We start from the raw sequence: 13432 nt of genomic DNA on the forward strand, positions 1-13432 counted from the left end.
GGGTAGAATAACCTATGAGGAAATTCAAAAACATAGAAATAGTCGAGATGCAGATAAGGCATATGGCTATTAATACCTAAATTGAGATTCATATGGCCATTTATCATTTAGTTCCAATATGCAGATTTGGTTTAGAGTTTGCTTTCTTGGATCTTGTCAAAAATCAGGAGATAACAGAATCAAGAACATTTAAGTAGGATTAGAAAAATAAAGCACTATCTATCTACAGATATACACACATATTTGCCTCATGACCATATCGACGAATACGAGAAGCATCCTTAGTAAGTGAAGAAAGTGAGGAAAATTTGAGTAATGCAGAAGATGGGCGTTTACTTTGTTACTTGAAATCCCAACTTAAAAATACAGAACTTGCCTTATATGTTCATAGCTCAACACAACTCTATATATTGAATTGACATGCCAATGTACTAAATCTGAATTTTATAACTCGTGGAAACATCGATTATAATGCATCCAAAAACATATTCAAATTTTCACCTCCCCTGTTTAGAAGCTATAAATCTAAGAGTTTTTTGTTCTTTAATTGAGATCCATTTTCTCCTTATCATGACATTTATTTTATCGCCCAGTTTTCGTATATGGCATAACACTGATGAACAAAGAAAATTTAATTTCACACAGTCGGATCCTAGTGATTACAATGTCAACGATGGCCTATGCTGCTTCCCTGGCTGGAATCATACTGATGTACATTTGGTATGCTCCAAAAGCATCATGCGTCCTGAACATATTTTTCATCACATGGACACTACTTCTTCTTCAAGTAATGACTAGCATCTCCCTACATTCAAAAGTAAGTTCCAATGACATAATTCACATGTAGTTATTAGTAAGTTGGTGATTCCTTATCACAAGTTCGTTTAGTTGAAGAGTTGTATCTGCTCCTCAGTGTAATTCTTAAATGATAAATTGCTAATATAGGAGAATTGTTTTGCTTTGCAAAATGCAGGTTAATGCAGGCCTTATGACATCAGGACTTATGGGGCTTTATGTTGTATTCCTTTGCTGGTCTGCTGTCAGGAGGTAACCACATTATATAATAGTCTTTTTCTATTTATATTTTTATCAACGTCAAAACTTTCAGAGCCACTATAATTGAACTATTTTATCTGGTATATTCTAAAATACTTATATCACCCATGGGACCACAGATACCCCCATATGTTAACCACTCTAGCCTCTAGGTATGAGGAAGATTTTATATTACTAGGTAGTTCAGTTTCCATAGGTTTCCATAGGCTAATTACTCTAGGTATGAAGCTTATATCACATGAAGTAGATAAGTGGACCAGTTTGCTGCTTTTGTTTTCCATTCATATTGCCCCCCTATGTTTACAAGTGAACCAGCAACGGAGATATGTAATACAAGGCCACAGACAACAGGGAGAGGAGACTGGATGACAATTGTTGTAAGGTTTCAAGCCTCTATACCACTTGCTATTTTGTATCTCATGTTTCAGTATACATTCTTATTGGTATATGAATATATATAATGTGCATGAAATATGTGATAATTCGAACTATGCATTAATATCACGAATTCATTGAATGAACATAGTTGTGTACACTTTCATTCTCTGACTGACATCTGGATCTTCTGCCTGGGCTGCTTTGTATCCAATTTCAAAATTTATATGCCTTACAAGTTGTTTGGCTTTTAAACACGTTGGATACCGGATTCTAATTTCTTGTCATGAGCTTTTTAAGTTTGAAGTGGCATCATGTCTTTCACAGAAGGTAAATCCGGATCAGTATCAAGGTCTGAATTTTCATGCAGAACTAACCACCCATTGGTTACAAACCAGATTATTTCTGGGGGCTTTAACATGCAAGTGGCCTTGGAAATTTTCAAATGCATGACCATGGCAACATAACTTACATAAAATCATATCCGCGTATCGATGCCATTTGACTATAAGTGGCACATGCGTCTCGGGCACTTCGTGCGATGTCAAGCACGTTATTTTCCCCAACAGTATTGGACCATAGCGATAGGCCTCTGGAGTCTGAACTGTTTACCTTAACATCACCTCAGATATTTTATTTCGCTATGTTTCTTACAACAGTTGGAACTACGAAGTTGCATGAATGTCGTGACTCGTGGCATTCAGGATGGTGGCCCTTGAAGAGCCTTATGTGGATTGCTCTGATGGTGATCCCCTTTTTTATTCCATCTGCTTTTATTCAATTCTATGGTGAGTTTACTTAAAATGATTCTCAGCAATCTATTTCAATACCAAATCTGGTTCAAATTACCAATTTTTACTCTGTTTCTGCTTAAATTAGACAGGTTTCATGACTTTGTGGCAAATTGCAATTAGACATCAAAATTGTCCAAACATGGACTTCATAAAATGCGTATCATAAACTAACGTCTTTGTAACTATTGATGCAGGTGAAGTTGCTAGATTTGGTGCCGGGTATGCTTCTCTTCTTTCACGTTTTTTGGATACAATGTGCCTTTTAAGTACACAAACAATCTACTTGGATAAATTAACTTCTGGAGAATCAACTTTACATTTCACGTTTTTTGGATACAATGTGCCTTTTAAGTACACAAACAATCTGCTTGGATAAATTAACTTCTGGAGAATCAATTTTACATTTGCTGATTTGTAGAAAACAGTTGATGACAAATCCAGGGGTGGGGGTTGGTGATATTTTCACGCAATGTTTCACTAGTTCAGTGATATCTAACAGATCCCCCGTACAACAATCACCTACGTCATCAAAATGTCTTTTGCAATTTTAACCTAAATACTACGACTAGATAACCTTTGTCTTCCAAAAGAGAATATGTATATGCTATGCTATTTGTCCATGGTAAATTCAGGATTACATTGGTTACATTTGGGTGATATAGTTTGATCAATCACTAAATGGATATTATGGTTTCTATCTTATAGGCTAAAATTAATTGCTTGTTAAGGAATACTAACCAGGGCCAAAATTTGTCTCTTTTTTTGGTAGGATATTTCTCATCATACAACTTTTCAGTGTGATCAATTTCATCACCTGGGGGAATGATTATATTGGGTATTGGAGAAAAATGTTGAACGATGGTACAACTCTTTCCCCTCATGTTCACCGTTTTTTTTCTTTTAACTTCAAGGAAGATGGATATGTTAAAAAATTGAAGTTTGAATCCAAAATTTGTTTGGGAGATTTTTTTACCCTCAGTTTCATCCAGCTGAAGCCATCCCTAGATTGGACAAAAAATTCCTTTTACAGAGTGAAAAGAAAAGGAAAATTACTGGATGATGAACTGGTATTAATTATGTTAATAGGTAAAATAACCTATAAGGAAATTCAAAAACATAAAAATAGTCGAGATGCAGATAAGGCATATGGCTATTAATACCTAAATTGAGATTCATATGGCCATTTATCATTTAGTTCCAATATGTAGATTTGGTTTAGAGTTTTCTTTCTTGGATCTTGTCAAAAATCAGGAGATAACAGAATCAAGAACATTTAAGTAGGATTAGAAAAATAAAGCCCTGTCTATCTACAGATATACACACATATTTGCCTCATGACCATATCGACGAATACGAGAAGCATCCTTAGTAAGTGAAGAAAGTGAAGAAAACTTGAGTAATGCAGAAGATGGGCATTTACTTTGTTACTTGAAATCCCAGCTTAAAAATACAGAACTTTCCTTATCTGTTCCACAGCTCAACACAACTCTATATATTGAATTGACATGCCAATGTACTAAATCTGAATTTTATAACTCATGGAAACATCGATTATAATGCATCCAAAAACATATTCAAATTTCCACCTCCCCTGTTTAAAAGCTATAAATCTAAGATTTTTTTGTTCTTTAATTGAGATCCATTTTCTCCTTATCATGACATTTATTTTATCGCCCAGTTTTCGTATATGGCATAACACTGATGAACAAAGAAAATTTAATTTCACACAGTCAGATCTTAGTGATTACAATGTCAACGATGGCCTATGCTGCTTCCCTGGCCGGAATCATACTGATGTACATTTGGTATGCTCCAAAATCATCATGCGTCCTGAACATATTTTTCATCACATGGACACTACTTCTTCTTCAAGTAATGACTAGCATCTCCTTACATTCAAAAGTAAGTTCCAATGACATAATTCACATGTAGTTATTAGTAAGTTGGTGATTCCTTATCACAAGTTCGTTTAGTTGAAGAGTTGTATCTGCTGCTCAGTGTAATTCTTAAACGATAAATTGCTAATATAGGAGAATTGTTTTGCTTTGCAAAATGCAGGTTAATGCAGGCCTTATGACATCAGGACTTATGGGGCTTTATGTTGTATTCCTTTGCTAGTCTGCTGTCAGGAGGTAACCACATTATATAATAGTCTTTTTCTATTTATATTTTTATCAACCTCAAAACTTTCAGAGCCACTATAATTGAACTATTTTATCTGGTATATTCTAAAATACTTATATCACCCATTGGACCATGAATACCCCCATATGTTAACCACTCTAGCCTCTAGGTATGAGGAAGATTTTATATTACTAGGTAGTTCAGTTTCCATAGGCTAATTACTCTAGGTATGAAGCTTATATCACATGAAGTAGATAAGTGGACCAGTTTGCTGCTTCTGTTTTCCATTCATATTGCCCCCTATGTTTACAAGTGAACCAGCAATAGAGATATGTAATACAAGGCCACAGACAACAGGGAGAGGAGACTGGATGACAATTGTTGTAAGGTTTCAACCCTCTATACCACTTGCTATTTTGTATCTCATGTTTCAGTATACATTCTTATTGGTATATGAATATATATAATGTGCATGAAATATGTGATAATTCGAACTATGCATTAATATCACGAATTCATTGAATGAACATATTTGTGTACACTTTCATTCTCTGACTGACATCTAGATCTTCTGCCTAGGCTGCTTTGTATCCAATTTCAAAATTTATATGCCTTACAAGTTGTTTGGCTTTTAAACACGTTGGATATCGGATTCTAATTTCTTGTCATGAGCTTTTTAAGTTTGAAGTGGCATCATGTCTTTCACAGAAGGTAAATCCGGATCAGTGTCAAGGTCTGAATTTTCATGCAGAACTAACCACCCATTGGTTACAAACCATATTATTTCTGGGGGCTTTAACATGCAAGTGGCCTTGGCAATTTTCAGATGCATGACCATGGCAACATAACTTACATAAAGTCATATCCGTGTATCGATGCCATTTGACTATAAGTGGCACATGCGTCTCGAGCACTTCGTGCGATGTCAAGCACGTTATTTTCCCCAACAGTATTGGACCATAGCAATAGGCCTCTGGAGTCTGAACTATTTACCTTAACATCACCTCAGATATTTTATTTCACCATGTTTCTTACAACAGTTGGAACTACGAAGTTGCATGAATGTCGTGACTCGTGGCATTCAGGATGGTGGCCCTTGAAGAGCCTTATGTGGATTGCTCTGATGGTGATCCCCTTTTTCATTTCATCTGCTTTTATTCAATTCTATGGTGAGTTTACTTAAAATGATTCCCAACAATCTATTTCAATACCAAATCTGGTTCAAATTACCAATTTTTACTCTGTTTCTGCTGAAATTAGACAGGTTTCATGACTTTGTGGCAAATTGCAATTAGACATAAAAATTGTACAAACATGGACTTCATAAAATGCGTATCATAAACTAACGTCTTTGTAACTATTGATGCAGGTGAAGTTGCTAGATTTGGTGCCGGGTATGCTTCTCTTCTTTCACGTTTTTTGGATACAATGTGCCTTTTAAGTACACAAACAATCTGCTTGGATAAATTAACTTCTCAAGAATCAATTTTACATTTGCTGATTTGTAGAAAACAGTTGATGACAAATCCAGGGGTGGGGGTTGGTGATATTTTCACGCAATGTTTCACTAGTTCAGTGATATCTAACAGATCCCCCGTACAGCAATCACCTACGTCATCAAAATGTCTTTTGCAATTTTAACCTAAATACTACGACTAGATAACCTCTGTCTTCAAAAGAGAATATGTATATGCTATGCTATTTGTCCATGGTAAATTCAGGATTACATTGGTTACATTTGGGTGATATAGTTTGATCAATCACTAAATGAATATTATGGTTTCTATCTTATAGGCTAAAATTAATTGCTTGTTAAGGAATACTAACCAGGGCCAAAATTTGTCTCTTTTTTTGGTAGGATATTTCTCATCATACAACTTTTTAGTGTGATCAATTTCATCACCTGGGGGAATGATTATATTGGGTATTGGAGAAAAATCTTGAACGATGGTACAACTCTTTCCCCTCATTTTCACCGTTTTTTTCTTTTAACTTCGAGGAAGATGGATATGTTAAAAAATTGAAGTTTGAATCCAAAATTTGTTTGGGAGATTTTTTTACCCTTAGTTTCATCCAACTGAAGCCATCCCTAGATTGGACAAAAAATTCCTTTTACAGAGTGAAAAGAAAAGGAAAATTACTGGATGACGAACTCGTATTAATTATGTTAATAGGTAAAATAACCTATAAGGAAATTCAAAAACATAGAAATAGTCGAGATGCAGATAAGGCATATGGCTATTAATACCTAAATTGAGATTCATATGGCCATTTATCATTTAGTTCCAATATGTAGATTTGGTTTAGAGTTTGCTTTCTTGGATCTTGTCAAAAATCTGGTTTAGAGTTTGCTTTCTTGGATCTTGTCAAAAATCAGGAGATAACAGAATCAAGAACATTTAAGTAGGATTAGAAAAATAAAGCCCTGTCTATCTACAGATATACACACATATTTGCCTCATGACCATATCGACAAATGCGAGAAGCATCCTTAGTAAGTGAAGAAAGTGAAGAAAATTTGAGTAATGCAGAAGATGGGCGTTTACTTTGTTACTTGAAATCCCAACTTAAAAATACAGAACTTGCCTTATCTGTTCCACAGCTCAACACAACTCTATATATTGAATTGACATGCCAATGTACTAAATCTGAATTTTATAACTCATGGAAACATCGATTATAATGCATCCAAAAACATATTCAAATTTCCACCTCCCCTGTTTAAAAGCTATAAATCTAAGAGTTTTTTGTTCTTTAATTGAGATCCATTTTCTCCTTATCATGACATTTATTTTATCGCCCAGTTTTCGTATATGGCATAACACTGATGAACAAAGAAAATTTAATTTCACACAGTTGGATCCTAGTGATTACAATGTCAACGATGGCCTATGCTGCTTCCCTGGCTGGAATCATACTGATGTACATTTGGTATGCTCCAAAAGCATCATGCGTTCTGAACATATTTTTCATCACATGGACACTACTTCTTCTTCAAGTAATGACTAGCATCTCCCTACATTCAAAAGTAAGTTCCAATGACATAATTCACATGTAGTTATTAGTAAGTTGGTGATTCCTTATCACAAGTTCGTTTAGTTGAAGAGATGTATTTGCTCCTCAGTGTAATTCTTAAACGATAAATTGCTAATATAGGAGAATTGTTTTGCTTTGCAAAATGCAGGTTAATGCAGGCCTTATGACATCAGGACTTATGGGGCTTTATGTTGTATTCCTTCGCTGGTCTGCTGTCAGGAGGTAACTACATTATATAATAGTCTTTTTCTATTTATATTTTTATCAACGTCAAAACTTTCAAAGCCACTATAATTGAACTATTTTATCTGGTATATTCTAAAATACTTATATCACCCATTGGACCACAGATACCCCCATATGTTAACCACTCTAGCCTCTAGGTATGAGGAAGATTTTATATTACTAGGTAGTTTAGTTTCCATAGGCTAATTACTCTAGGTATGAAGCTTATATCACATGAAGTAGATAAGCTGCTTCTGTTTTCCATTCATATTGCCCCCTATGTTTACAAGTGAACCAGCAACGGAGATATGTAATACAAGGCCACAGACAACAGGGAGAGGAGACTGGATGACAATTGTTGTAAGGTTTCAAGCCTCTATACCACTTGCTATTTTGTATCTCATGTTTCAGTATACATTCTTATTGGTATATGAATATATATAATGTGCATGAAATATGTGATAATTCGAACTATGCATTAATATCACGAATTCATTGAATGAACATAGTTGTGTACACTTTCATTCTCTGACTGACATCTGGATCTTCTGCTGTTTGACATCTGGCACAAATTTTCCTCTTTCCGCTTGACATCTGTTTCCCACATGCATCATTATTCCGGGTTTCTCATCAGCTTGGGTTAGTTATGGCTGTAACCACCTTACCCTTAACCACATTCTCGCCTCATTTGCCTTCTGCGTGCCTGGAGGAGCTCTGCTCACGACCGACGACATTGATGATTTGTGGCAGCAATCGCCTGCAAGTACTTGAATCATTCTAACATTAACCTGTTGCTCTGTTTTAGTTTTTTGTTGCTTGAAAGAGAAAAACTCGTTGCTTTGTTTTCTTTATTTGCTGTTTGACAATTTGTTCGTAAAGAATCTGCAGGTAATAACCGAGGGGCGGGGAATTAGGATGGTTCGTGTCCTCAGTTATTTCTATCACGTTCGGGAACCAGAATCAGACAAAGAAGTCACATGGTTCAAAAATTGGTGTGATGAGGTTTTGGGAAACTGTCTGAGAAAGTTGATCGACCCTAAACCATATCATGTCAGGAAGTTACAACTTGTTGCAACTGAAGATCGTCATTTAGAAAGCATACTGAGGAGGGTAGAGTCACCAAACTTGACATGGCTACGTTGGAACAACTGTCCCTTCTCTTGCCTGCCTCCTTGGATTCCGATGAAGAATAAGGGTTTTAGAAGTGGTATGAACCAAATTGAAAAAATTGTGGCAAGCAAAATCTCAGGTTAGGGCTAAAGACAATTTTGTATTTATTCTCTTTTTTTACCTTGCTGCCCTAATTTGTGGTAGATTGTTACTGCAATTGCTATACTAGCACAGGCTCTCGAATGCAATTGAAGGGTTTTGTAGATAAGGGCTAACATCTCTGTATTTTTCTTACTGTTGAAAGATGAATATTGTGTGGCAGGCACCTCTGAAGTTGCAGGAGCTACATGTTTATGCTCCTCTTTCAATGTTCCCAAAGTCCATTGGACGGATGAAGCACATCGAAAAGATTGTGGTGACTTGTATGTCAGATTTGATTCATCTCAAAACTTTACCAGAGGAATTCTGTCATTTGTCCTCACTGCAATACTTGCACCTAAGATGCCCAGATATGAAGTCGCTGCTTGATTCTTTTGGGTCGCACCTTAATCTCTCTCGCTGTCGGAGTTTGCATGGGCTTCCAAATTCCTTCGGGAATTTAATTTGACTTAAATATCTGAATTTGGAATATTGCTCTGATTTGACCTTGTTGGAGGAAACATTTGCAAATATCAGGACGCTTGAATATCTAAACCTTTCAGACTGCAAGAGTGTGGAAGTGTTGCCTCGCCAAGTTGCACATCAACTGTCCCTGGAAATATTAATCCTGTCAGAGACAAATTTAAAAGAATTGCCTGTGGATATTGGAAACCTAAGCAGTTTGGAAGAATTTTCTTTGGGAAATGCTTTGTTGGAAATGCTACCCTGTTCTCTTGGTCACCTGAGCAGCTTGAAGAAGTTGTGGGTTTGTGATTGCCCAGAATTGAATCTTTGCCCTCATATGGCACGAAATGTCTACGGGTTCATCTTCCTCCCGACAAATTTGTTAGCCTGGATGGTTCGGGATTATGGTAACAATGCATTAGCAGAGCTCGAGCGTAAGTATCAAAAGTTTTGTTGTTGTTTCTTTCGCTTCAATTATGAATTTCGAATGAAATTTAGCTTTTGCAAATAAAGGATGGGGTGTGTACCTTGATTGCACATTCGTTTAATGCTTTAATTCCGTCCATAACTAGCTTTTCGGACAGTTAAACTCGAAACTAGAAATTTCAAATCCTCTAAATATACCTGTTTGGTGTTACTGTAAACCTAAATTGGGTTTTACATTTTTTTGGTTGGCCCCAGCTCAATGTTAGAAAGAAGGATTTGAGCTATTGTATGAAGCTGCCACCATTATTATGTGAGACTCCGGTAGGCCTGAACCCCTTAAGGGACAGTTTTTATCACTACAGCTAGCTACCTCAAACCCTTCTCCATAAGATTTGAACCTGAGACCAGATGGGACTAAACTCCAAATAAACCAACTAATGTACAACTTATGGGTTTAAATTGGGTTTTCTAACTTGAATTCAAATTTCTCCCTGTGACCAAAATTGGGATCACAAACCTTGACCAAAATTGAGGATCACAAAGATACGAATGACCATGTAAGCAGCGATGGCGCAGTGTGCATGATTATGGTATGCTGAAAAATATCACTGATTTCAAAATCTTGAAAGTTAAAATAGAAACATTATTTCATGCACTACCAGTTCTCAACGAAACAAGAGACTTAGTTCAAACCTTGAGACTCACTTTACAACCCTCTACCAGTATGGAAAACAACAAACTTTAGACCCTATAGGCTACTAATAAGATGGAAGACCTGCTGACCCAAGGATACTGATGACCCTTCACTGCACTTCGGGACATTTCACATGATTTTACAACTTTTAACTTTACTTAAATTCTCATAAAATCGTGAATTTTTCAAATGGCTCTTTAACTTATCTGCATCCATTTAGATTATTATTCTTTTGATGTACATGTAATTACATTTGGCTTTGGCAGCAAGTAGATATGATTAATACAATAGTAATTTTTATGATGCATATGGATTTCATTTAAAATTTTGCAAGGATTTGAACTTATTTGTATGATGCATGTGAATTTGATTAGTCTCCGTCTTAGACATGTGGGAACAATCCTTATTGTTAAAGATATGTATGATGCATGTGGATTTCATTTAAAATTTTGAAAGGATTTGAATTTATTTTGTATGATGCATGTGAATTTGATTAGTCTCTGTCTTAGACATGTGGGAACAATCCTTATTGTTAAAGATATGTATGATGCATGTGGATTTCATTTAAAATTTTGAAAGGAATTGAATTTATTTGTATGATGCATGCGAATTCGATTAGTTTTCGTCTTAGACATGTGGAAACAATCTTTATTGTTATTCTTAATCCATATTTATAATTTAAGTATTTAATTAAATTTGCATAACATATCACATATTTTTTCTTCTATGCTACTATTTCCTATGCTCATGTGGGAACAATCCTTATTGTTATTCTTAATTCATATTTAGAGGGACAATCCTTATTTTTATTCTTAATTCATATTTATAATTTAAATATTTAATTAAATTTGTTTAACATATTACATCTTTTTTCTTCTATGCTACTATTTCCTATGCCTTACGGCATTTCCTTCGCAACATATGGTACAAATGCTAGTTTTATATTCAGCTGCCTCTTATCATAGGCAACGCCTAACCAGCGCATACATAGGGTATTTAATGCCCGGGGATATGCACGCAGATTAACGCGATAACAGGGGAATTTCGACATTAAATAATTTTTGAGCTTTCGCGTGTTATCGGGCTAAGCTGCGTGCATATCCCCAGGCATTAAATACCCTTTGTATGACTAGTTAGGCATTGCCCTTATCATATGCCTCTGCCCACGCCAACAGAGACGTATTCAAAGCCGTAGTTCTTACGACTTGTTCACTCCCTTGTTTCGACCTCTTCAAAAGTCAAATAAATCGGATACGCCAACCACAATTAACGGCTGCGCATATGCACTCCACTGATCTCATCAGATCCGGTCCACGCCAATACCATCATAACAGCTGTTCGCCATTATTCTAGAAGTTGACTTAGTGAACTTTTGTGAATATCCACCACTAATTGGCTTGGCTGCGATAGCATTCTCCATCTATAAATTATTTGCCCAACCTTGGAAAGATTCACAAGAAGGCGAATAATATTACAGAGCCTTTTATTCACTATACTTATTGGGAAATGGGAAAGATGGAAAGCGTGATAATATGGCGTTGCTGTTTCATGGCATTATTCTTACTTGGACTGCTCCAACTTAATGTAATTTCAGTTTCAGCTGCCCTTTCGAAATCCGATCCGTTCATTTACGGGCTCTGCAACGTAAACAAATACAGCAATGGCAGTGCGTATGAAAGGAACGTGAACGCCGTATTGGAGTACCTGGTGAGGGCCGCTGCCCCACGAGGCGGATTCGCAACATATTCTTATGTAGGAGTCAACGGCCTTCTACAATGCCGGCCCGACATCTCTCAGCAGGACTGCCAAAAGTGTTCCGCTAAAGCCTCATAGATGGCTTATCAAGACTGCCCTAATGCCATTGGAGCTCGGATTCAGCTGGAATTCTGCTTCATTCGTTATGAGAATTATACTTTCGCCTCTGTTCTCGATACCGTTGAGGCCGCTGCTCTTGAGAATGTGAAGAGCAACGGTGATATTGAAGGCTTCAATCAGACTCTAGGGAATCTTATGAAGACTCTTTCTGGCAAAGCTCCCTTAACAGTCAATAGATTCGCCACCGGATCGTTGGCGGTGAATTCTTCTGTGACCATTTATGGATTGGAAATGTGCTTAAGGAGTCTTTCAGGACCTGACTGTGGTGTTTGTTTGAAAGAAGCGATTACGGCCATGAATCAGTGTTGCTCTTCACAGGTTGGGGCTCAAATGTATCTGGGAAGTTGCGCAGTGCGCTTCGAGATATATCCAGTTTATAACTACCCTACCTATCAGCCATGAGAGAGAAGCAACCTCAGCTCACGTACTGTTTTGTTTCAAATAAATAAAGGCCTGCAATCCACGTAAGGATAAACCCTGCTATATGGCTGAACTTAACTCTTCTTCATTATCGTTTCTCTTGTTTGTACGCCTCTACTGAATATATTTTCGGATTTAGTAGAGTATATTTTCCATTATAGTAAATAATGGATACATATGAGGCATATTGCAAGATATAAGTAAAGAGAATCTTCGCCCTGAGTAATAGAGTATTAGATTTTTGTTGTTGTCTACTACAGTGTACACATAGTGACTTACCAAAGCTTTATATAGTGCATAAGCTGTAATCAAGAAGCACGGAAAATCTGAGAGAAGTTCCGGAAATCAGAGAACCACAGATGAATTGCACCGCATGACCCAATAAATACTCGTTCCTTGGCATTGGCCCGTGGGGGCTCGGGTGTGAAATCAACTGTTTCTATATAGCCCATGTTGCGATTAGAAAAAAAAGAAGTATTTATGGGTAACGAAAGAGAATTTTAGATAAAGACATCTTTTGATTTAGTTGTAAGAGAATTTTAAATGAAAGCATCTTTTGATTTAGTTGTAAGAGAATTTTAGATAAAAGCATCTTTTGATTCACTTAGAGATTCATAAAATTATCCATATATGCAAGAGCATACCTTCAGCGGTAAACTGATCTAGCGGTAAAGTACAATAACTCGTGCTTTGA

General features: G+C 36.3%; 1 protein-coding gene and 1 long non-coding RNA gene across 2 annotated transcripts; both read left to right on the top strand.

The window, feature by feature from the left end:
- Nucleotides 1-650: 650 nt before the first annotated feature.
- On the top strand, nt 651-1433 carry LOC149264417 (uncharacterized). Its single transcript, XR_016250075.1, has 3 exons — nt 651-817; nt 974-1047; nt 1364-1433. It is a non-coding gene; the product is annotated as an uncharacterized LOC149264417 (long non-coding RNA).
- A 10843-nt stretch (nt 1434-12276) lies between these two features.
- LOC149264418 (antimicrobial ginkbilobin-2-like protein) lies at nt 12277-12720 on the top strand. The gene has a single exon (XM_089398887.1). It carries the CDS (start codon nt 12277-12279, stop codon nt 12718-12720), a length of 444 nt encoding a protein of 147 aa, XP_089255013.1.
- The last annotated feature ends 712 nt before the right edge of the window (nt 12721-13432 follow it).

Source organism: Pinus tabuliformis, chromosome 6 (genome assembly GCF_031772625.1).
Source record: "Pinus tabuliformis cultivar Carrire ecotype Pingquan chromosome 6, CPIR1, whole genome shotgun sequence".
NCBI lineage: Eukaryota > Viridiplantae > Streptophyta > Pinopsida > Pinales > Pinaceae > Pinus > Pinus tabuliformis.